This window comes from Acinonyx jubatus, chromosome A2, assembly GCF_027475565.1.
Source record: "Acinonyx jubatus isolate Ajub_Pintada_27869175 chromosome A2, VMU_Ajub_asm_v1.0, whole genome shotgun sequence".
In the NCBI taxonomy this organism is placed as follows: Eukaryota; Metazoa; Chordata; class Mammalia; order Carnivora; family Felidae; genus Acinonyx; species Acinonyx jubatus.
The window spans coordinates 78,805,271-78,832,198 of NC_069383.1; the positions used below are offsets into that span (position 1 = coordinate 78,805,271).

A 26,928-nucleotide genomic window follows, 5' to 3' on the forward strand; every position below is an offset into this window, starting at 1 on the left:
CCCATTGAATGCTTTACCTTGTATATTGATTCTTTGTGGAGAAAATCTCAGAATAAATAACTTCTCATTTAAAAACAAGTTATTGATAAAAGGAAGTTGTCACCTTTTTTATTCTTAGTTAATGCTTGAAATTAAGAAATTATAAACACTTGAAAACCATGTGGACATCCCAATAAATTAACTTTTGGTAGACAGCCCCCTGCTTAGTTTCATGGTGATTAATCTGTTCCTAGTGCCTGTGGAGCACATGCTGTGTAGTAACCACAGAAGTAAAACAATCACCCCGTTCATGGATGTGCTGGCTCCCCAGCCTGGGTGCTGATGGGCAGGTCCCATCTGGTCACTGTAATGGACTGTCAGGATGTTGTCAGACTGCTCAGACTCCTGCCAGAACTCTGACAGGAACTCTTTCTCTGTCTGTAATTTTAAGGCAAACTCTGCAGATCAGTTTTCAATAAGTATCGAGCTTACTACGTATGTGATACGGTGCCGGGTACTAAAAAGCGTACAAAGTAGAAGAGTGTTTCTTGTCACTCAAGATCAGTAGTCCCTAAACTTCATTGAGTCATATATTACTTAAGAAGATAATGAAGGCTGCGATCCGTTTTCCTCACAGAATTATAAAATCTATCCACAAGCATAACTGCGCTCGAATTCACATGTAGCTGCACCACGAATTCAAAATTACCAATCCATTTGTGGATTTCTTAAAATTTCTTTTAGGTAGTATGATACGATAGCACCCCTCTCTCTTTCATAATGCATGATTATTGAGCTCCTACTATGTTGCTAGCACTTTTCTAGACGCTGGGAATCTAGTAGAGAATAAAACTGGTGAGGTCTCTGTTCTCATGGTGCCTCTGGTTTCTAAAGGGAGGGTTTGATGGAGAAGAAAAAAAAGGAAGCAAATAAAATTAGTATTAAGTGTTGTTTAAATACTGTGGTGAGAATCCTGGAAAAAAAAAAAACCTGATGAACTTTCTTCCTCTCTCCCTCCCTCCCTCCCTCCCTTGCTCCCTTGCTCCCTTGCTTCCTTCCTTCCTTCCTTCCTTCCTTCCTTCCTTCCTTCCGCCCTTCCTCTCTTTCTCTCTTTCAAGTTTTTGTTTAAATTCCAGTTACTTAACACACAGTGTAATATTAGTTTCAGGTAAACAATATGCCGATTCCACAATTCCATACATCTCCCGGTGCTCATCATGACAAATGCACTCCTTAATCCCCATCACCTATGTAAATCAACCCCCATCCACCTCCCCTTCTGGTAACCATCAATTTGTTCTCTATAGTTAAGAGTCTATTTCTTGGTTTGCTTCTCTGTCTCTGTCTCTCTGTCTCTCTCTCTCCTTTTCCCTATGCTTGTTTGTATTGTTTCGTAAATTCCACATATGAGTGAATCATATGTTATTCGTCTTTCTCTGACTGACTTAATGTGTTTGGCTTAATGCTCTCTAGCTCCATCCGTGTTGCTGCAAATGGCAAGATGGAGAAAACTACTTTAGTTGGTCTTCAGAGAAGGTGAAATGGGGAGGTGATAGTAAAGCTGACATTATAAGAAAGAACCATCCACAGGAAGTCAGATGTATTCCAAGTACAGCAAATTCATTCTGCGGTTAGTATTGAGATAATATTTGAAAGCACATTAGCTGCTCATGGGCATGAAGTGGGGACTCAAATTTACATTTTCAATTCCATTGCATTTCATCAATCTTTATGCCCAGGAAAGGGTCCCAAACTAAATTTACTTGCGAAAAGAAAGTGGCAGATGGATATGATAAACACAAGTGTATTAAAATTCAAAGATGTCGGGTGGAAGAAGGCTAAATGTGAAAGAGGCTTTACACTGAGTCCTGAAAATGCAGAGAGGCAAGTCTTGCCCAACTCTTCATGGAGGAAGCTCCATGGGCAGATCGTGCCCAAACTTGAGAGTTAAAACTCCCCATCCATAACAGTTTCTACCCCAGTCAGTTTCAATAATGGAAGCTCTACTTTTGGTGCTGTTGTCCTTGTTTTTCAGTACTTCACTCTATGAGCCAGATCTCTTACCTCTTTCTGTTCCTGGAACCCAGAGCTGTCTTTGCTCCCTTGGTTGATCAAATCCTTTACCAGACGGCATTTAGAGCAACATATTTCCAACTTTTTTACAACCATTCAAAAACTTGAATCCTGTTCTTTGATAGAGATGCCTGTCTGCATTTTTACGGCTCTGAATTGTTGTACTTAATTAGGTTTTTTGAACAAGTTGTAACTTCCCCTTCTGTGTATTCCTTTCAGTTTGGGCATCTCTGAATTAGGCCAACGGCCACTTGACTGACCTTGCACTTGCTGACTTGAGTCAATTAAATTGCTTCTCCAAAGATGTAACAAAGAGCAGATATAATTAGAATTTCCTTAGGATGTTCTAGGCCTTATCATTATTTGAATGTTTTTGTAACTTGCCTAAGATTAAATAATTAAAAATAAATTGCCTGACATTTTCACCTTACTAAGTGATAAGTGTTAATGAATGATATGAATTATAAATGAAACCATTATGATTAGAGACATTGCAGTATTTACTTGTGAGTTTCTCCAACCTGTTTGTATCCAAAGTGAAGTAAAACTCCTTCAAAAAATGAACAAACAAAAAACATTTTGGATTTTGGATAGAGATAAGCAAATAAAATCAATATAGGATAATTAGATCATAGGTGTATTTTTAAATGCATGCAGCTCCCATTATATTTTCATAAGAAAATTAATATTGAATCTCTTTTAAAAATGTGTTTAAAATGTAACTTTGTAGCAGATGAGCATATGCAAAGTGACACTGAGGAGAATTTTTATTTCATTAGAATGGTCCCTTAGTATACTGGTAATCTACATTCTCTAACTCTCAAAGAAAAAAAAATATATATATACATGTATATATTCTTACTCTTAACTCTTTTTTAAAAAAACAACATGGAATATTTCATGAATTTGTGTGTCCTCTTTGCAAAGGTACCATGCTAATCTTCTCTGTATCATTCCATTTATTTTTTTACATTATTTTAATGTTTATTTTTGAGATAGAGAGAGACAGACAGAGCATGAGTGGGGGAGGGGCAAAGAGAGAGAGACACACACACACAGAATCCGAAGCAGGCTCCAGACAGCTGTGCTGACAGCTCAGAGCCCAATGCGGGGCTCAAACTCACAAACCGTGAGATCCTGACCTGAGCCGAAGTCGAACACTTAACCAACTAAACCACCCAGGCGCCCCATCTGTATCATTCAATTTAGTAAGTGTGTTGCCAAAGTGAGTCCTATATATATATTAATATATATACTAATATATATTAAACACTAATATATAATTAGACATGAATATTTGATCTTTCCAAGTGTAACCTACAAAAGTGAATCCTTCGGAAATGGTTGATTTCAATTGTGAAATGTTATGAAAACAATGTAAATATACTAGCATGGTTAAATCAGTAGATTATAGAACATGGAGATTGACTTGCCAGACATACTTGTTTTGAAACATTAACCAAGAAATTGTGGAGAGATTTTATAAATTTTATAAATTTATTTACTTCCATATCCCAGAGTGGTTTTCTGTTACTAAGTTGATCTATAAGATTAGCACTCAAAATAAAGTTAATTTGCAACCCTCAATTATTTAGTAGTTCAGTTAGTAGTTATACCGTCAATAATTATGTTGAGAGAAATTCTTGGGCTTATCCGGATCCGCAGAAAAGATGTTTGCTTTCTGATGTCTGTCCTCCATGTGGGTAGAGAGACCAGTAGTAAGCTTTCTACATATTTGAAATCCTTGACATCTAAGCACCAAGCTTCTGAAGACTACTCGCACCAAAGTGATAGCCTTACAACCTGACTGTGGTACATCATACCCCATTAGTTGTGAGTGAGTGCTCTGTGGGAATATTTCAGAACAATTAATATGGCAGTTACGCAAGTATCATCTCTGCTTTGGTACATCTCTGTCTGATAAATGAAAGAAAAATATCCTTGGGTAACTTTCTGAGGGAGTAGTACAGTTGCATCAGCTTTAAGGGATAGGGGTACGTGTTTTGTTTGTCCTGCTTGTGCCGCTTTTAGTATGGCATGACACCGCATGGACCATGTTCTCAAGTTCAAGGAGATGTATGTGTCATTTTATTGCTGATAAATTCAGAAGTCATGAAATTGTTAATAACCACTGCTTCAAAGCTGTTCACATTACCTACTTAATGATCAAGAGGGCTTTTATAGATTTTGTGGACATTGTATTTTAAGGGTACTGACTGGGTTGCTGAAATAATTTCAGGATCTCAGTATTTCTTGGGCTTTTGTGTAAACAGTGCTTAAACTTAGGGGCATCTGGGGGGCTCAGTTGGTTAAGTTTCTGACTTCAGCTCAGGTCATGATCTCGCGGTCCATGAGTTTGAGCCTTGTGTTGGGCTCTGTGCTGACAGCTCGGATTCTGTGTCTCCCTCTCTCTCTGCCCACCTCCACTCATGCTCTTTCTCTTTCCATGTCTCTCTCTCTCTCTCTCTCTGTCTCAAAAATGAATAAATGTTAATTTTTTTTTTGAAAACCATGCTGAAACTTGGAAATATTTATGAAATATGTTGTTCTATAGTCAGAGTTAATATCTCTCGCTAGATGTATCTGTGTGAATCTCTCTCTTCTCTCTGTTACCCCTCTCTGTCCACCTACAAACACATGCACAATATACCATATGCACATGTATGCACATAGACATGCACACCACACACACACCCAGATACTCACATGCGCATACACAGTTTGTCCCTAAAAATACAGAATTGGCGGAAGGTTTTTCTATAAATAGACACAGATAGAGATGGATATGTCACAGTATTATGCCACTTCAAAAGATTTTGAGAAACAAAAATGTTACTTGAACATATAACTATGTGGCTTGTTGGTAGTTTTTTTGTTTTGCTTTATTATATTTTTAGATTGCATTAAGTGAAATTTTGCTGCTTTAAATTCTTTACAAACAAGGAATTAAAAGGAATTTTAAAAAATGCTTTATTCTAATGACTAGGTGGCAAGTAAAAGAAAATCCCACCATAAATCATAATTAAAATGATAGCTTTTAAATATTGGCACGACTACAATGATTCTTTTTCCCCCCTTTTAAGTAAAGGTTTCCAGTCTGGAAGACAATCAGATATCTCCTAGGTTGTTGATATTAAGATAACTCTTTTTGTGATTTCTGAATTCTTGAGAGCATTGTATCAAAATAAGGCAGTATATAATCTTAATGAATCTTTATTTTAAAGGCTTATGTTATCTTAAAAAGTAAAATTATCTTTGTGATACTATCTTAGAATTACTCTTCAATAATAATGATTAAAGGATAATTTCTATTTTTAACAGGGTCTAGACTTTATGGGATTGAAGGCGAATGATGAAAAGTGAGATAACACTCGGGGAAAAATATCCTCTATAAACAAAGATTAAAAGATTTTTTAAAATTGGTTTCTGGAGCCCAACGAATTCTCAGTGCTTGTGTATCTTTGTGTAACATTTACCCACTAATCAAACACTTGATTCTCTGCTGCTTGAAATTTCAGTTTTATTGCTTCATTAGCTAGGATGACACATTTCAATTTACAATTACATGACTTACAATCAATTCAATTTACAATTATATGACTTACAGTTAATAACTGAAAATGTACAAAAACCATGAAAACATCTTTTAGAGATTTGTATTCCTTTGCAAAGAGGGAAAAGAAATCTGCAGTTACTAGTGTCAAATCCTTAAGAAAAAAATCAGAGTCAAAACTATTAAACCACACTAAGCTATTAAGCGCAAGTAATTGAAAACAGTGGTTCAAAAATAGAGACCTGTATCTTGGTCTGCCCTTGGGGCCCCTTGGGGCCCCTTGGATGCTCCCTGAGCACAGTTTCCATCTTCCGAGCTCTCTGCTCACTTTGTATCTCCCAAGAAAATGCGGTTACCTTATCTGTTTATAGAACTATCTTCCTGACTCAATGCCACACCTTGCCCAGCATACAGAGGGCCTTTGTAATTATATGTGTAATGAACAAATAATTTATGAATAGTACTTACTCTGTGCTGACTTTGGAGCTTTCATGTAGATTGCAAAGAAGTTATAAAGATTGTTTCCACATTTTGTCACTCTTTAAATAACTCACTTTTGAAGCCCCTACAAATATATGCAAAATCAATTTTAGAAACATTTATGTCATGACCTACTTTTTAACTCAGTCACTCACTCTACTGGTTCAAGGTAAAAAACAAAACAAACCAAAACAAACAAACAAACAAACAAAAACCCTGTGATAATCTTTTTCTTCTTTACATCTTATTTACTTAATATAGAAGAATTTTATATTTTCCCTTTTTTAATAGACTTTATAACAATAAGATATTTAAAGTTTATTTGTTTGTTTTGAGAGAGAGGGAGGGGCAGAGAGAGAGGGAGAGAGAGTCCCAAGTTGGCTCTACAACTGTCAGTGCAGAGCCCAATGCAGGGGTTGATCTCACAAACATCCATGAAAGAAATCATGACCTGAGCTGAAATCAAGAATCAGACACTTAACCGACTGAGCCACCCAGGTGCCCCCTCAATAAGATATTTAGATTAGAACAAATATCCATAAATATCTGTTCTAAGTTTATTTCTGAAATGTGAGTGAATTTTACCGTCATAAAAAAAAACAGAAAAGAATAGGATTTGACATATTGAAAGGACTCAAAGAAATATTCATCTAGACTAGAGACCAAATAAAATGAGCTAAAGATTAAACCAATTGACAGATGGTGGATATGCATTCTGTGTACCTTCTATTTTCATTCCAATGATACACAGTGATACTCTGTAAAATCACTATAATATTCTAGATCAGCATGTTTAGAGTTGCAGTTTTGCAAGAGATTGTTTGCAGAAAGTGAATATACCTGACAATACTGAATGAACTGTAAAAATAGCTCTGATGGTAAATTTTTTAAAAATGTTTATTTATTTATTTTGAGAGAAGGATAGAGAGCAAGGGAGAGGCAGAGAGAGAGGGAGATAGAATCCCAAGCAGGCTCCACACTGTCAGCACAGAACCTGACATGGGGCTCAAACCCACAAACCACGAGATCATGACCTGAGCTGAAATCAAGAGTCAGATGCTCAACTGACTGAGCCACCCAGATACCTCTAAGATGGTAAATTTTATGTTATGGATATTTTATCACAATTAAAGATAATAATAAAAATGAATCATCGAAGAAAAAAGTACCTTGAGAGAGGATACATTGAGCTCATAGGTCCAAATACAAAGCAAAGTTACTATAAATTCAAGATGACACCTTTACAGGAGAGAAGAACAGTGGCTTCAGTGTTTCTGCTAGTAATGATTACAAATAAACAAACAATTAAAAAACAACTGGAAGAAGGGAGACTGGGTGGCTCAGTCGGCTGACTTTTCGGCTCAGGTCATAATCTCATTGTTCCTGGGTTCAAGCCCAGCGTGGAGACCCATAGAGGGCTCGTAGAGTCTCCATGCTGACGGTGTGGAGCCTGCTTGGGATTCTCTCTCTCCCTCTCACAGCCCCTCCCCCATTCTCTCTCCCTCTCTGTCACTGTCTCTTTCTCCCTCTCTCTCTCTACCTCCCTCCCTCTCAACATAAATAAATAAACTTAAAACACACAAGCAAACAAAACTGGAAGAAACTTTCCACTTTTCCTGCCAGCCGTGGTGTTCTACTTTTACTCCACTTTCATTTATTTATTTAAGACCTCATGATTCTGGGTTGATGATTGACTGTTGTCTTTTGGCCTATGCATGGCCCGTTTTGATTCATTTATTTACTAGCTTGAATTGCTTAGTTATTTTAAACTATGCATTAAATACCCGAAAAGGCACCATCCAGAACAAAAGCTAAGATCTCTTAAATAATCTGTTTCTTACCACCAGTTTGTCTTTTTCCTTCCAGTCGGGACAACCATTTTTTTTCTGAATCCTGTATTCATCACCCCCTAGTTTTCATTTTTACATATTTATTGCATCTACACATACGATAAAAGTGTCTATTTTCTTTTAGTTGTTTTTGACATTATTCTAAGTGGATCATTCTGTTTGTAATTTGGGGGACTGCACTTTTTTTTACCTAATAGCAAATTGCTAAGATCTGTCCATATTATTTTTTATTACTGTAGTCTATTTATATGTTATGGACGGCTACTCTTCAGAATTGTGTGAAAGTATAATTGCAGAGAATTAAACCAGTTTGCAATAAATAGCATCTTTAGGTCCTTATTGTGAACCACATCGAGTTTAACTCATCATTTGATCCTATTCCTGGTCAGCCACCCTGTCTAGGTACACCTTAGGCTTGCAATTTGCAGCATGTAATTTGCAGCATTTACTTCATTTAAAAATCTTAGTTATTTTATTGAATTTGTCTAGTACGAGTTTGAGTGGTATTCTCTGTTCTTCTTTACTCAGAGACATAAAACCCTGAAATCTCACTATGAAGATAATACCATATAAACATTTGTGACTCCTGAGTCATTTGTGAGTTCCAGGCTTAACAAGGCTTTTTCAGTGCATTCCCTCAGGATATTTTCTTTTTTTCCTTACCTATTAAAACATTTTCGGCTAACATTGGTGAGAAACATAATAAAAGTTTATCAGAGCTCTTGGAATACATATATACATATGTATATATATATATACATATATATGTATATATACATATGTATATATGTATATGTATATATACATATGTATATATGTATATGTATATGTATATGTATATTCATATGTATATGTATATGTATATATACATATGTATATATGTATATATATGTATATGTATATATACATATGTATATATGTATATGTGTGTATATATATATATATATATATATATATATATATTATAAGTAACTCAGAATTTGCTTTTCTTGTTTCTTCTTGCCTGTAGCTTAACAGGGAGCATTTGTTTCTTTAAGCTAATGGAGTAAAATAACTGTTTGAAACTTCATTTGCAAAACCTTCTTGACAGAATTCCTAAACTTTGTTAAAAACAAAACAAAACCTTTGTAATAAATTCAAGACAGTTAAAGCATGATTAAGAGCTACCAACCAAGGGATTTGCTGCCCTTGTCCTTAATCATTTGCCCAGATAATAATTATTATATAGTGGTGGAGACCCCTCTACTTCAGGAGACGGACTTTGGGTCATATTTTGGCTTTGCTGGTGACTATGTTCATGGCCCGTGACATGTTATTTAGTGGCTGTGTGAATAAGTTTTCTGATGTGAAAATGAGGAAAGTAAGTCCAGCCATCTCATAGGGTCGTTGTGAGATTTCAGTAAGATGAAGCATGTATAATATTTAACTAAGTGAAAGATGCGTATGAGCTCCGCACGCGTTAAATATTGCCAGGAAATCCACACTGGTCTTTGACTTGGAGTGATAACTTTTGCTTGTATCCAAGTGCCATTTTCCAACATTCGCTGCACATGTTTATAATGCACCACCACTCTGAGTGAGCACAGAAAAACAGCATAAATAAAATCTCTTACTTAAACAGATGCGAACCTGAACTGCTGACACCACAATAAGATTTTATGGCCTTCTCAACATAACTTATCTATTATTAAATACATTTGGAAAGAAATTAGAAGATTATAATATGCAAATAGATAGTTCTGTAGTTCATTTTATTTTTTTATGGTGGCTTTGGAAAATATTTAAATCTCAAAATTCTTACATCATATCTAATAACATGCCCATAGTTTGACATCCACTCTTCAGCTTCACACACTCATTTTCCTAATTAGAATTGTAAGGTGTTTTAGATATTCAGATTCTGACACATTTTGAAATGTCTTACAGATTTATTGGCCCGCTGCGAAGGAACGAGTGGAATTATGTAAATTAGCCGGGAAAGATGCCAATGTAAGTACAAGACTTTAAAACTATCTTTGTTGAACTGGTACTGATATGATAGTAAAATTTTTATTGGATTTTATTGAATTATTGGCATCAGTGTATTATTTTTAAGACTGCATTAATATTCTCTATAAAGATTAAGAAGATATAAAATATTTCTACCTTGCCAAAAGGAATAACACTATTCTCAGAAATTTAGAAATACAGGACTTTCTAAAGTGTTAATTGTAAACATTATTATTTTCTTCACATGAATCTCAGAAATGCACCTAAAACATTAAAAATAGATCGTCAGAAAATATTATATTTCTAGGATTTTACATTTGTTATTTATATGCATGGATTTTGGAAATGCACACAAAATCATGAGGTTCTGCAGCACCATAAACACACAATTGATACTTAATTTAATTTGGGTTAATTAAACTTATGGCCTCTAGAAGAAGAATTTCAAAAGTTGGCATATTAAGAAAGATTGGGTGAAATGAATGGCATAAATTCTGGGATAAGAACCAGAAGTAATGTACTCTAAAATTTACTTAAGCATGATCATATGACGTAACCTACAAAGGATAAATAATGGAGTTCTAATACAAACTTCTGGTGTAAGCTGACTTATGGACCAGAGAAAACCCTTAGATACATGTGACTAACCTAGTTGCTTTGTGTGTGTGGCCAGGAGGTCCTGTCCGAATTGCTTTTGCACTGTCCACAGTGTTCTGCGTTCTCCTCCGCACTGCATTGCCTGTTCTATCTCCACCAGTAACAGAAGAGGGCTGGGGCTCTTTCTGCCTCTTCTCAGCAAAGGGTTCTGATTCAGGACAGATGCTCTGTGTTCTGCCCTGACTTCTTGTACTGTGGTGACAGGGAGAATTGCTCGCTTGCTTGCTTGCTTGCTTTCTCTTCCTCTTTCCTTCTCTTCTTTCTCTTCCTCTTTCCTTCTCTTTCTTTCTTCCTTTCTTCCTTTCTTCCCTTCTTTCTCTTTCTTTTTTGTTTTTGACAAATCGCTTCCTGAATGTAACTCAAGGTGAAAAGGTTCTAATTTTTTTTTTCAACGTTTATTTATTTTTGGGACAGAGAGAGACAGAGCATGAACGGGGGAGGGGCAGAGAGAGAGGGAGACACAGAATCGGAAACAGGCTCCAGGCTCTCTCTGAGCCATCAGCCCAGAGCCCGACGCGGGGCTCGAACTCACGGACCGCGAGATCGTGACCTGGCTGAAGTCGGACGCTTAACTGACTGCGCCACCCAGGCGCCCCAGGAGTTCTAAACCTTGAGCAGAAACATGGATATCCTGAGGCTTCCTTTACAGTATTCTCTAATGTTGCTGTAAACACAGTAACGCAGGGGTGTTTTGCTGAGCAATGCTTTATATTTAATAACAATTAATAGTGTGCGTTATATATAGGAAAGCATAATGAGATATAAAAATTCTCACTTGATCAATGTGATAAAACAACATGACATATGATGCCTAATATAATTACGAGAAAGCTTAGAAGACTAAGAATTTGAGACAACTGGTTTGTTCACCCATTTTGTTTATTCAGCAAATACTTATTAGAGTGTAAATATGTCCATAACTATATATATGAAAGGATACAGTATCTGCTATCATGGAGTTTTTAATACTCAGTAACAACACTGCAAAACAAAATAATCAAAACAACACGAAGGAAAACTTTTGATTATGCCTGACTTTGTATTCCTTTAATGTTAAATGTGGTCTTTGCAGGCACATTTATGTTAATAGAAATATATCAGGGGGTGTCAGCAGCAAATGCAACAGGAAACAGCTGTCACATTTATTTTACTTGAAATGAAAAAGATCAAACTATTCCAAAATATATTCTTCCTCCCATGTCTCTAATCTCTTCACCCTGTTCACTACCCTACTGAGCGGGTGCTCAGCTCTGCAAATCCTCAATACTTTTTTTGTATTTGTGGGGAAAAAAAGATGCAGTATTTATGAGAGGCTTCAAAATTAATTAATAACAATAAGAGCATGCCATACACAGTATGAACACTAGAATATTTTGTATTTTCCCAGTATTGACTGCGTGAAAAGGGGACAATAGGAAAAGGGTGGTTTAAATTTCCTCCAATAAACTAATGCCAATATTCCCATGGAGCAGATGAGGGGTAAATACTCAAGGTCAAACAATCGGTGAAGGTTTGAATTGTGACAGTGTTCTTATTTCAGTATGTTCACTACTCCCAGTTATATAGTAACTCAGTTGTCCTTATTATTAAGTTAAAGCAAAGGGTGATAAACTTTTCAGGAGGTGGGGTCCTAGAGCATATACGACCCAATATATGGAACCTATACTTGCAAGTTGAGTTGTATTTGGGAGCTAGTAATCACCTCTAACCTTGAAGCACACCTACTGCTACCCCAAGATTAGAGATATGGGAAGCTTTTCCCTCTGTACTGAAATCTGTAAAGTTTGATGTTGAATCATGTGGGGATAATACAACTCTTCACCTCCTTCTTTTTAATCTGTCACTGTAAAATAATATATTTTAGAATTACTAAGAATAGCTAACACTTTTATAGCACTTACCATGCTCTGGGAACTGCTTTCAATGCTTTATAAGCCCCTTCATCCTTTTAATCATACTAAATGCAAGGTTTTAATGTTTTCTAGATGAAAAGACTGAACCCAGAAAAATTAAATGGGTTGCCCAATATCACATCTAATAAATAGTGAAACTGTGAATTGAATCTAGAAGTCTTGCCCCATAGTCCGTGTTCTTACTTATACAACACTGTGATCTACACGTCTGAATTCTACATATAAGGTCTGAAAACCTTACCCCTCAAACTGTACCCCTCAAATCACTTCCCCTTCAATATCCCATAATAGAGCCTCGATTTACAGCATTGCATAGATTTCAGCCAACAGAAAACTGAGGCAAGTGTGTGGTTTTATTGACCTCTTTTACTGCCTTTGGCATTACCCTCTCTCCTCCCTTCTCTCTAGTAATTTTTACCTACTTCCCAAGAGTGCTTTTAGGATTAACAAGTGTTTGGAAAGACTGTCCCTTTACACAAAGGTACTATATAACTGAAAAATAGTGAATTATTTACCATAATGAAAGTTAGCTAATTGGGGTGGGGATGGAATAGAAGATGTGGATACAAAAGAGAACTATTCCCCTTTCTTGACCAGTCTCCAGTTTAGTCCAAAGAAAGGAAATAGTGGCAGGAAGCTATTTGATAGCATTTTGTTTCTGCTTAGAATATTTTTCAAAAGAAAGTCACTAAAAAAGTGTCTTTGGTCCTGACTATAAAGAGTGGAGCAAACAGCTCAGTCCAGGCAAAAGAACACACAGGATGTGGGCAGCCTGGGTTCTGTTTGTCATCTTAACCCTAGAGGCACACAACCTCGTCAACAGAGACATTACGTAGAATTCAAGGATCTTCCATGGGTAACGTCCTATGATTACATTCTTTCTTCTTTTTGTGAAAGAACATCTAAAAGTGAAACAAAGTGCTCATTGTAGAAAGTTTGCAAATTACATGGACGTCATCTGTAAATATCTCCTCCCCTATGAACATTACCCAGAGATAGCTGGTGACGTTTTGATGTTTATTCTTCTATCTTATCTATTTACTATTTTTCAGAATGAAATCATTGTATACATAGTCCCTTACAACATTTTTTTTTTTTGCTTTGCAAACTGCCATGAGCATTTTCCCATGTCATTAAATTCCTTTTTATAACACTACTTTTAATAGCTACACTGCATTCCTTTATATATTATTTCATCAATCCTCTATTGTTAGAAGTTTGGTATATATCTAGTTTTTTACTTTTGTAAGTGATGCTTCACGTGAAAAATCTTATACATAAATATTGTGAACATCTTTGATTACTGAGTAGAATTACTGGTCAGAAGATATAATTTTTTTTTTAGGATATAAAAGTTTTTATGCCCATCACAAAATTACCCTCCAGAAAGTTGATGCCTTTGTGCCTTAACCAGCAATGTGTGCTGGTGAGAGGATATTATTTTACCCTACTCTTGCTAATAGTGGGTACAACGTGTGGTTAATATTTAATGCTAATACGTAAATGAATAAAATAAATGTATTTCATCTTGGCCAACAAAAAGACAGTTATTTTTGTTATTTTTGCCTGAAATTCTTCCATTACTAGAAGTACTAAATATTTTATATTTGGTAGGATATCATATCCCTATAATTTGTTCATTTTTAAGTTTTAGTGTTTGCCTTTTCCTTACTGGTTATTTACAAATTTTTAAGATATATATATATATATATTGTTGTATCATATTATTATACATATTTTCCAGAAAATATATATATATATATATATACAGTTTATCATTACTTTGTGGTCCCCTTATATAGAAAATATTCTTTCCCAGTTATCCTATTTGGTCTGTAGACTTTTGAATTTTAAATATTTACCATTGAGCTATAGCTACTAAATTTTAAATGTTTAAATAGGCATCTCTCTCTCTCTCTCTCTCTCTCTCTCTCTCTCTCTCTCTCTTTTTCTTTAAAGTATTTTATTTTGTCCTGGCACTACAGCTAGTTTTTGCTCTGTAGAAATTTCTACTTTGGATCTTCCATTTTTAAGAGAGAAATGTGATATTTGTATTTTCATGTATTTATTTTGAGGTGTCAACAACTAATGAAAATATTTTCAGCCCTGTAAGACCTAAACAGTTCCCTGTGTAGCCTGGATTCTATTCTGAGGTCTTTTAGACAAACCTGACCTGTAGCATGTGAAAAGACTATACTGATGACCAAAACATTTGATGATCACTATTATTCTGCAAAATATACTAAAAGTAAAAACAAACCAGATTCCTAAGTCACAAGTGTCTTTCCATATATAACCTAAATAAGTTAAAATTGGCAATTGTAAGTTAGTTATCAGAAACATATATAAAGCTATATTAGATTTAATTGGACTATATATAAGTCTAGAGAATTATAGTTACTGGATTTGTTTTCTTTTTTTTTTTTCAGGTGTCTAGGGAGAAACTCAAATTCCAAGTGCTGACACATAATACAAATAGATATTAGCTTTTTCTTCTGAGTATTAATTCAGTATTATATTTGTCTTACTTATTTAATTACATATATATGAATAAAGGTATATGTGAGGTAAAATATTGAAATGTTATTTGAGAGAATTAGAAAGTTGATACTAGTTTTAAATTTTCTGTTTCTCTTCTTCTTCCAATGGGAGTGTTGGTTGGAGGGAAGGAAAGTAGGTGGGAAGAATAAGGAAGGAAGGAGAAATTCAGTATTTTTCCAAAGTTGAGTATATTACTCACTTAATTGAATTGTTTGTTCCCATGTAACCACCCTTGCAGTTGTGGGGAATAGCTGACAAATTAGCCAGATTTCAGGGGAAGTTAAAAAAGCTGCTTCTCAAAGTTATCTTTCTTCATGCCTCACAGAATTACGCTACCGTTAATAGCCGTGCAGGTTGTTAAGTGAATTCAATCAAGTTAATCATTGCTCCTGCTATTGAAGCAAAACTTGATCCTGTAGCATCTTTGTTCCCAGGTTTCTTTTCCCTCAAGCAACCCAACCCTCTTCATTGCCTTCAGGAACTACCTTCTACCAACTTCACTACTGAACACTGAGCAGAACTGACTTTTTCATAAAGTGTCAGACAATTCAGGACTCACCCACAAATTGTTCTATTCTATGTCAGCCCAATCTGGGATGCGGAAGGGATTTCATAAGTAAATCACTGCTAATATCTCACTAGGTCAGATACTAACATAGTAAGTTACTTTCTAGGACTGGCTGCATTTTAATAAAGTACTCCTACACAAGTTCAGGGATGTGAAATATTTCAGGTGTGATTCTGTCTCCTCTGTATTAAACTTCACCCTGGCTTATTACCCTTTTTGAAACAATTGCTATGTCTCTCATAGTCCCCAATCTTTCTGACTCTATAATTTATAATCTGGAAAGGGAGTTGTTTTATTTTTTTTTATACAAATATGTATGTTAGAATCTTGTAAAATTACTGTCTTGGTCAGCTGGGCTACTATAACAAAATATCGTAAACTAGGTGGTTTAAACAATAGACATTTATTTCTCACAGTTCTGGACGCTGTTAAGTTCAAGATCAAAGTGCAGGCAGACTTGGTCCCTGATGAAAATTCTCTTCCTGGCTTGCAGATGGCCATGATCCTGTCATATCTTCACATGGCAAAGAGAGAGAGGGGAGGGGGGAGAGGGAGAGAGAGAGAAGAGAGTTCTTCCTGTTCCTTCCCATAAGGGCACTCACTAATCCCACCATGATGATCCTACTCTCCAAAAGCTAATTACCTCCAAAGACCCCACCTCCTATTACCGTCTCATTGAGGGGCTTAGGGTTTCAACCAATGAGTTTTGGAGGACACAAATACTCAGTTCACAACAATTACCCTCTGAATTCTATGACTGTTCGTAAAACTGAGCTTTTTAAAAAATGATGAAATAATGGGCAGTGAATCCATCTCTCCTCACTCCAGCAGTGCAATTCTGCTCTTCCCTTTCCTGTGGACTGTTCCTTGTATAGATCTTACCCTTGCATATAAATCTCTTTGTGGGGGAAAGATCAAGAAATAAAAGTCCCTTCAGTGAGCATGAGTGAGCCAAATAAAGGCCGGAGAATACTAAAACCTGTCATCCTAGTGAGGAAGCCATCGTTACACCTTATCTGGGGATCACAGACATTTTTTCCACTTTTTGTCTTGGCTGTTCTCATCTCTGTTATTTGTTCAAAATCATTAGTGTGGCATATGTACTGTCGGAATTAGATTTGCATTTGAGATTGCCAAACATGATATTAAAGAACATGAAGCGAGTCCCCTATGGTGCCTTTGTGCACATAGAAAATAAGTTCTCTCCATCAGACACATTGATAGAAAGGTGGAAAACTGACACAATAGGATTTTGTTAAGCAAGGCTATTTGCTAGAAAACTGTCTTAGTGGATTTAAATTTTTCCTTTCTTGGGGGTGCCTGGGTGGCTCCATGGGTTGAGCATTACACTCTTGATTTCAGCTCAGGTCGTGATCCCAGAGTCGTGGGCCCGAGCCCCACATCAGGCTCTGCACTGAGATGGAGCCTGCTTAAGATTCTTTTTCCCTCTGTCCCTCTTCGCACTCACATGCTCTCTCTCTCTAAAATAAATAATAGAGGGGCGCCTGGGTGGCTCAGTCGGTTAAGCGTCCGACTTCGGCTCAGGTCACGATTTCACGGTTCATGGGTTTGAGCCCCACATCAGGCTCTGTGCTGACAACTTGGAGCCTGGACCCTGCTTCTGATTCCGTCTCTCCCTCTCTCTCTGCCCCTCCCCTGCTCATGCTGTCTCTCTCTGTCTCTCAAAAATAAATAAATGTAAAAAATTTTTTTTAACAAAATAAAATAAATGATAGATAAGTAAATAATTTCCTTTCTTAAGAGTTTGCATATAGTAAATATATGAGAACATATACAAAACATATGAAAATATTCAAAATGATAGAGATGTCGATAGTGTGATTTGCACATTTAGATGTGCCTTTTTGTTTGTTTTTGTTTTTCAGCATACAACCTAAGTAACCATATGCAGTGGCCCCATTAGAGAGTGCGAAGTCTGCCCGCTTGATAAAAAAACATCCTTTTCTTGTGTAGGTGCCCGAGGGACTGATAGTGATACTGTCTTTTCATATAATCTTAAGCAACTGCTTTGGTTATAGCGAAGCAGAGAACAGAAGGCCCCATGAGTTCATTGTGACATTCTTCTAGGCTAGAATGTACATCTTTTATTAACTGGCATCTATGAAATCTCAAGACATCAAACTGCAAGGCGAGCTGGCTGAAGGAAGTACTAAGGACAAGGAACTCTGTACCACAGAGATGCAGACATAGCTTTTCACTCTCAAATCTGGGTAGCCACTGGGATAGTGATATTTTATTTAGATCAAAATCAGGGTTGGGTGCCTGGGTGGCTGAGTCAGTTGAGCCTCCGACTTCGGCCCAGGTCATGATCTCACGGCTCATGAGTTGGAGCCCCGCGTCAGGCTCTGTGCTGACAGCTTGGAGGCTGGAGCCTGCTTCGGATTCTGTATCTCCCTCTCTCTCTGCCCCTCTCCCACTCATGCTCTGTCTCTCTCAAAAATAAAATAAAAACATAATTTAAAAAAGTCAGGGTAAATAATAATTATTAATGTTACATCATTTAACTTAATTCACCTAAGAATCCTGTCAGTTAAGTTGTTGTCTGCTTTTGAAAATTTTATGTAATTTTAAAAGCCACCCTGCCCTGCCAGTTAGGTCACTGTTTTTTGGTGTTGGGGTTTTTGGTAATACATTCCTTCTTAACAACCCAATAAGAGTGACCACTAGGTCAATGTCTGACTGGTGAGGAAATCATGGACATTCAGGTAGGAAAGAACTAGACTTTTCCTATGAATCCCAGTGGCTTCATTAGGTTTCTTCCTTCCTTAGTGAACACTCACTCATCTCCTAGATAGAATCAATCTAGAATAAAAGTGTACTCCAGCCCATGTTTTCTCGAGGGTTTTGGGGTCTGGGAACCATGAAGCCGTGGTTAAGATGATTCCCAATAATTATGTAAAGATAAGGAATTATTTATCAGAGGTAAATGGAAAAGTAATGTATGATAACAGAAATGACTACTCTGAAAAATTGAGTCACTATTTATAAGTAACTAAGATAATAATTAAGTTATAACAATAATAATGCAAAGAAATATTTCTAAGACTAAGCATATGCAAAACAAGCAGGAATCTATAAATCTCTTCAAAACTTTGAGTCCGTGTAAAAATACGTATGGGAAAAACAAAAGATTCTTAGAACAAGCAGGAGTTGATTTGAGTCTTAAAGGCTCTGTAACATTGAAGATAAGTGGAAATAAAGTAATAGGGCATTCCACCCAATAAGAATGGAATACATATATGAGAATACACGTCTGTGTTCAGTGTTTTGCTCAGTGGAGCTGAGACAGTTGATGTTGTAAGCAGTAGACAATGTGGGAACATCAGAATGTGACAGGTTTTGTTCTCTAGGTGATTCATGAAGCAACGTGTGGATATCTCATTCTGTTTATATACATTCTCTGGGCCCCTTGAATACCTATAGAGATGTATGTTCTAAGACCCTGATTAGTTCAAAACCTGTAAAACTTCAGACAGCTTCAGTCGCTCGTTTAAGGCAGTTTCTTAATATGTTTTGCCTCCTTTGCTAAATCAGATGTTTAAAGACTTCTCATAAATCTTTTTTTTTTCATTTTTGCTGCTATTCTTGATAATTTATCTACTTGGAAAGCAGGTGGTATGAATCAATCTTTGTGTGCTAATGCTTTTATTTTTTTGTGTGTCCAATAGACAGAATGTGCAAATTTCATCCGTGTACTTCAGCCCTACAACAAAACTCACATTTATGTGTGTGGAACTGGAGCATTTCATCCAATATGTGGTTATATTGATCTTGGAGTCTACAAGGAGGTAATATAGTGAAATAGAATGAAAACAGTTAGTTGTCATAATGTTACTTAATGTCTTTGACATGAAGCAGTCAGATTTGAATATAAAATTTGAATCATACAGTTTATAAGAACTCACGTTCCCAACCATCTGATGGATTGCCATTTTGATTATACACTTTATCTACCTAATAACATTTTTATTAGAAGTTTTTTTAATGAGAAGATTAAAATTAAAAGGACATAATGTTGAAAGTGCTTGTTTTCTGTGGGCTCTATGTATGTCGTTATTTTCTCTTGAGTTTCCATTATAATTAGATCTATATAGTATGTTGCTGTTAGTAAAAATCCACGTCCCATAAGGCCTTGCAGTGGAATTGTATCTTATAAATAATTTCATTTTCCCCATTTGGCAAATTTGGACCTGTTACGTATGGTTACAATGGTGCACACTAAGCACAGAGGATTTTAATTATTGTCTTAAAATTGTATAGGTAGTCATTAGCACACTGAACTCATGATTTCTGCCGGATCAAATTGACATAGTAGAAATAAAGGTTGTACTAAATTAGGAATAATATATTCCAGCTATCAGTGAGCATTTTAATAAATGAGAAGCATGCAGATTTCAGTAACTTAATTAATAACTAATACATTAAAGCACCTTCTTTGGGTCATGGACTGTGCCAGGCACTGTACATAGATGGTTTCTTTGAAATTTCACGACACTCTTAATTGAAGTTAATACCTTTGTAACTCCCAACTTACAAGTTAGTAAAAATGGAGTCTCAGTGGAATTAAATAACACGCCTGAAATCTCCCAGCTAATAAGTGGTCCTGCAAGGAATTGGACCAAAGCAGTCTGTCTCCAGAGCAAGCATGCCCACCTGAGATTCAGAATACATACTCTAAATTGCTTCTTTGTATGGGTTTGATGGGTTGTACTGTCATCCTTATGTTTATGTATATACTACTTGTGAATAACCACACATATTTGCAGGATGATTGGCTGTGTGTTTGAAAGCAAAGTCTAGGCGTATGGAACAAGTTTCTTTACATTGATTTAACTGATTCATGCAGAGATCAAACCCACAGCTGTGGCTGGATTAATTTTCCTCTCTAACCAACTTGTCTAACCAGCCCATTCTCAACCGTTTGAAAATAAAGCAACTTTCATAGTTAAATCTCTGAACCACTAGGAGACTTGGCAACTTGAATCCATCATTCTTTGTTGCTGGTGTAATGTTCTCTTGCCTAGCTTTGATGAAGGGTAATATATAACAGTAGCTCATAGCATAGGGTGTAATTATATGAGATAGCCCCACAGCTTGGATGTGTTTTGAGGCTTGAGGCTAAAGGCCAAACTCACAACTTGCTGAGGGGTGCAAATAGTGTTCTTTAACTCCTAAAAGTCACAAGTGCTGAAAGGGAATTTAGATGGAGCTAATTACTTAGCTTGGGACTGTCAAGCAGCCCCGGGGCAGTCAGATTTATAAGTTCTGTGAACGCGAGAATTATGAGTGAGCAGGGATATGGAATCTTGTGTGTTTTCCATTGGTCAGGAGTACAGGTAATTGCACGACGATGCTGCTTGAAGATGGTTAACTTTTTAAATGAATTGTGAGTCCCAGGAATTCCTTGTCCTTCCAGAACGAATTTAGAAGGCTCTTAGATTATTAGGTAAAGTTGCTCCTAAAGTGGCTGGAAAGAGGAACCAGCAATGAGAAGAAAGAGGAAAAAAAAAAGCCTCAAATGAATGCCAGATTTCTGTCTTTGGCAGTGAATCGGAGAGTGGTATTACTTATTGAGGTGAGAATAGTAATAAGTTTGGGAGGGAAATGGTAAGTTGGTTTTGTACATTCTGCATCTGACAAATGCAGGTCATACCAACTGGGCGTTTGGTTCCGGATTTCAGGACAGAAGTCAGGGCAGTTGTTAACAGCTAATAATTAGCGCATGGGGAGCCAGGGTTTGAATTATGGCTTCAGCCATTTACCAGCTCCATAGTCTTATCCACCCTGCATAAAATTTCCAATTTAGGAAATTTCCAATTTAGGAAAAAGATAATGATAATAATAGAAACTATCTCACAGAGTTATTTTGAGGAGAAAATGAGAAAATGCTTTTGGCCAAGTACTTGCTTCCTTCCAGTAACTTAGTACTCAGTCATATTAGGCAGTAGGAACACAGAAAGGCAAAAAGGCAAGGATTTTAAAAGTGTATGTTTAAACTTCATGTGAAAATAATGTCTGCAATATATTTATGCATGTATGTGTATGTATAGTGTGTGTATACACACACATTCAATATATATATTATTCTGTGTGTGTGTGTATGTGTGTGTATATGTGTGTATATATACATATATTCCGTGACACTGAGAATACCTGATAGTTGTTGAGTAATTACATTGTAAGTGTGTTCTTTGCTCTGGGATCTCCCCTATGCTGCTGCTTATCTCTTTAATTGCGGATGGTATTAATAATAACTTTGCCTCGTTGCTATGTTGATTAAATGTTTCCTATCATGCTTATCTCTCTACTTCAACAACATATGTCTGTGCACAGCTTAGATAGGTACATTTTGCTTAATTAATTAGGCTTAGGGAATTTAATAGGACAAGTCTTATAAAACTGAAGCTGTCTCAAAAGTTAGCGTCATGTAATTTAGTCCATTTATCTTGGAAAGGCCGTTTAATCAACCATTATTTTTTTACATGATATTCTTATTGGTGTCCTTGACTCTGGCTTAAGGAAACTTGCTTTCCTGATATTTTCTTTCCTCAGGCGATTATAAGAGAGACCTTGAACTAAGCCTTCACGGATACCAATTTTATGGACTTATCTTGAGAATTTAATAAAGTGAAACATCTTAAAAACAGAAGTCTGTACAATTATGAGCGTTTATCCAGTACTTTTGATTAACTGTGCCACTCTCTGGTTTTCTTGGTTTTTCTTTCTTACCTTTTTACTATAATCTTCTGGCACACCAGGATTCAGTTTACTTCCTGTCCCATTACAATATCCCATTATAGGCTTTAGGGTCTACAGTTCTGTTTGACCTGTGGAAAATAATGTGCTCTTAATGATATTTAAACATACATAAGAGCCACTATCTGCAGGTGTTTTTTTTTTATTTTTTTGTTTTTGTTTTTTTTTTCCCCCCTGACATATCTCTAGCCCCATTCCCAGTTGGGAAGCATGCCCTAAATGTGTTCTCACTGGACTTTTTTCGTGCTTAGGCTACACTATCACAGGTTGTCATTAGCTGGCCTGTTCTAACCAAACATACTTGGATTTGATCATATTACACGGTCATGGTGGGTCTACAAGTTGATTTCAACACGTTTTTAAATCCACGGGTTTGAAATTCTTAGATGAAATTAGTTAACAGCATGAATTTGGGGGACAACCTTGAGAGTTCTTTGCCTCTTACTAGCTATATGATACAGAACAAGATACTTAACCCCTTCTAGCCTCAGTATTCCACTGGTAAAGCTGGAACTCTTAAAGTAGCTATGTCCTTCGGCTTATGGTGAGGATTCAGTGAGATAATGTACATAAATTTCCTGGCCCATGGTTAATACCTATTAACAGCAGGGACTTTTCCTGTTCGCATTAAAGTGCATTTACTTAAAACGATGAAATAGCATTTGACAATCATGCTATTTAAATTGCTACCACTATTTTTTAATTAGGTGGTAATTACTATGGGTTCCGTTCAGAAGAAATACACAAATCTGAAATGATGACATCACACAACAAATAATCCAATTTCCTCCCTCCTTTTTGCTTCCTTGCTTACTTTCTAGATAAGTAGTTTTAAATATTCCTTTCTTATTACATGTGTGTTCTGATATAACGTGGTAGATACACCCTCTAGAGAAAATGTCTGAAATGCTGAGATTCTCTAACTAGTGCATATGTGGGGTGAGTCAGCCTTTCTGCTGGATGGTAGTGTTGTCATTGTTATGAAACACTCAAACTCATGGGGCCATATTCATTATACATTCATATTTTTCTTGGAAAGTTCAACTTAAGATGTTGTTTTTTCCTGAATATTAAAAGTCTGCCAATGTCATTCTGTCTGTGGCCACTATTATAAAAATAGATATTTCAGCCAAAATAACTATGTGGTTTTAATGTGTACAGTGTTTTCATAATAGTGAAAATACTACAACAGGGTTTTTTTTTTTTTTTTTTGGCCCACATATATCAACAGCTCTGTAAATGTACTCCCTGTCTTAGAATGCTTTTATGTCTCTAAAATCACAAAATGTCACAAGCTTATTTTGGTATAGTTGCAGATGCTTGAGTAAACAAACTGCAATAGTAATGAAAGTATAATTATTATAGTAAATTAATTTCTTCCTTTTTTTTCTTTTTTAAAGTAATCTCTATACACCCAACGTGGGGCTTGAACTCATGATCCCGAGATCAAGAGTTGCATGCTTCACTGACTGAGCCAGGCGGGCTCCCCATAAATTCATTTCTTAAATGAGGAAATTAGCTTATTAGCCTCAGTGAATTTGTTTTGAGGCTTAAGAAATATGTATGCTTGATGGTGATTTTGATAATGAGAGTGGTCCAGACTTAGTGAATTGATTACATTACCACTTCCGATTGAAAAATTAATTCAGTATTATCATTACTACTTTGGGCAAACACAGACCAAGCCATGGGAATTGAGCCATGCCAGAAATAATATTTGCTAAAGAGTTAAGGAGCACAGCCTGATGCACATGCTATATTCAATCAGTTTTCGTTGAATTAATGAGTTAGAGTTTAGTTCTTATCTCCTATCTTCTTGCTGATTCTGCTGTTTTAAAAAATCTCACTTGTGTTAATATTTCTCATAACAGGAAGTTATATTCAAACTAGACACACATAATTTGGAGTCTGGCAGACTGAAATGTCCTTTTGATCCTCAGCAGCCTTTTGCTTCGGTAATGACAGGTAAGAGCAACGGCAGGCTGTTCTTGCTTTTAGGTGATTTTCTAAAAAGGTATGTGTAGATTAAACCACAGTTTCTTGCTGCATTAAAGATTATTTTGGATTACTCTTTCACTGGCTATTTGGTTACAGTATTTTAGTGCCAAGTCTCTATATTTAGCATCTTTATCCTAGGTGAGGCCCCAGCAATCTTTCATTTCTACACAGTTTTTATTTACTTTTATTATTTTTTTAAATGTGTATTTATTTATTTTGAGAGAGAGAGAAAGAGAGCATGTGAGAGAATCCCAAGTAGGGCTGTGCTTGGGAACCCACAAACCATGAGACGAACCGTGAGATCATGACCTGAGCCAAAGTCAAGAGTTAGACGCTTAACCAGTTGAGCCTCCCAGACACCCCTCTGCACAGTTTTTAAATGAACTTCTGGTTGAATTCTTTTTAATGCAAATGACACGTACTTACTTGTTCTATAATTCTGTATTTAGATGGCAGATTTTCTTATACTACACTATGTCCTGTTTGGCTTACTTTGGAAGTTAAATTTAGCAATTCTTTAAACATGATAAAATACAAAATATGTTGAAGAATTGAGTGGAAGAATTAATAATAAGATAGAGTGGATAAATTAATAAAACAAATGGTAGAATACAGATAATATAGAATACAGATGATAGAATGTTGTAAGACTTTTTCTTCCAATTTCACCCTAACTTGATTGTATTCATGGAAATGCAAAATGTTTGCGAACATATTCAATCTTCTCTTGCTTTGTCTACATCATAAATTCAACTTGAGAGGTGACTATCCTGTTTAAAGAAGGCAGTACCGTGTGGTCTGAAGTCTGTTCAGAGGAATGTCGGCACGACCTCTGAATTTTAACCATTATAAGGACTCCTTTTGTCTCGGTTTCGTTCATGACTTTGCTCTCTTTTTATTTAACTTGTCTATCAAATGTTTGAATAGACGATAAGAGTGAAGCACCATGGCATTTTAATTTTCACCTAGTGAGAACTAGTGATCTTCCTTTGAAGTGAAAGCGTGTGTGTTTTTGTGTGTTTTGAAAATTGTGTGACTAATGTTCAGTCATTATCCTCAGAAAGTGAGATAGATGATTTGGGATTCTGATCTGTCAAGTGGGGCTGACAGATCCTTAATAAAAACAATGGATTGTAGGCATTGGTGACCCCCCCCTTACAAATCCCTAAGTGATTTAAATACAAAGAAGACAGTTTCAAAGCCTGGATAGACAGATAAAATTTTTAGGTTGAAACATACCATTTTTTTTCCTGACAAAATGTTCAGATATCCACAGTTTTATATGTTTGAAATGAATGGTTTGTTTCCTTTACTCTTACCAGGTAATGTCTTTGTTGATGTTGGTATTTCTGCTCTTCCATTTTTAAAAACGTGTCCCACAATGAAATATTGTTATTTACCGTGTATTTTAGGGGAATGCTTTAAGAGATGAAAGTAGTATCGTATCTACATTTACTTTACCTAACTGGATTTCTCTCTTTTGTGTTTTGTTTTGTTTTACATTTTTCCCTTTCAAAATTGACGCTTGTCATTATTAGATTGGTTGACTCAAATAGCTCATTAGAAGATAATTTAGATGGATATAATCAGAGGATTTAGGAACTCTGTCAACCACTTATAGGAAGCCAGAATTTTAAAGATAATGTTTCTGTGGAAAATTGGATTTTAGTGATAAAATGTCTTTAGTTCTTCTTATATTTAATCGTTTAAAAATCTAAATCCTCTGTAGAGATTAGCTTTTTTTTTTTTTTAATTTTGGTCTGTTAGGTATACTGAACATTGTTGACTACAAAGGTTTCTCGAATAGAGGCTTAGCTGTCAAAGGGGCAGGATTTTGTGCTGTAGGGACAGCATTCTTCTCTCTCCCCCTCCAAATGCTGACTGGCATTAGGGAACACTAACCCCTACCCCCTCCGCTTCTCTGCCCCAATCCTTGCTGTTCCCCCTTTTCCCCCATCTCTGCTTTCTGTTCTTTCTCCCTCCCCTCCTTCCCATCTTTCTCCTTCCCTTCTTCCTCCCCAGACCTCTTTCTTCTCTCCTCTCATTTCTCTTCTGGCTCCCCACCCCCCACTTCTCAGTCTCCGGTAAAACATGGATATGCATTTTACATAAATAACAGGACAAAGAAGTTTGGTATGCCGTGATAGCCACATCTTTGCCTTTTCAGGGATTCCTGTTTATCAGAGCCATTAGAGATGTGATTAGCTCCAAGGAATGCAACATGTTATAATTACAAAGAATGACTTCAGTGCTGAAAGCTTCCTTTCAGCAGAGGTTAGGCACAGAAAAGTTGTGGTCATTGGGGTTGTGCCGGTTAAGTAAATACTAATTACACAATCCATTCCTCATTATGGCATTTGCTTTTTAATATTTTTTGCATGTGTTGCTACAAAGACAAACTCCTAATTATGACGTATCCTTGAACTATTTGGGGGGAGAGGGAAAAGAAGGAAGAGCTTATTCATAAGTGAAGCTCATGCACTTGCAATGATTAATTCGGAAGTCTTTGGCCATTTTTATATTCAGGAGTCTAGCGTCAGCTTGCAAAGT

General features: G+C 36.2%; 1 protein-coding gene and 1 non-coding gene across 7 annotated transcripts in view; one reads left to right on the forward strand and one right to left on the reverse strand.

The window, feature by feature from the left end:
• The window catches only part of SEMA3D (semaphorin 3D), a 196,929-nt gene that overhangs the window by 100,012 nt on the left and 69,989 nt on the right, over window positions 1-26,928 (forward strand). For all 6 annotated transcript variants that reach the window (XM_027071779.2, XM_027071780.2, XM_053218532.1 and 3 more), the window contains 3 exons: window positions 9,862-9,924; window positions 19,293-19,412; window positions 24,252-24,345. In XM_027071779.2, coding sequence (XP_026927580.1) covers window positions 9,862-9,924; window positions 19,293-19,412; window positions 24,252-24,345 — 277 coding nt within the window. The remainder of the gene's footprint in view (window positions 1-9,861; window positions 9,925-19,292; window positions 19,413-24,251; window positions 24,346-26,928) is intronic.
• Window positions 2,935-3,036, reverse strand: LOC113603103 (U6 spliceosomal RNA). The gene has a single exon (XR_003424657.1). It is a non-coding gene; the product is annotated as a U6 spliceosomal RNA (small nuclear RNA).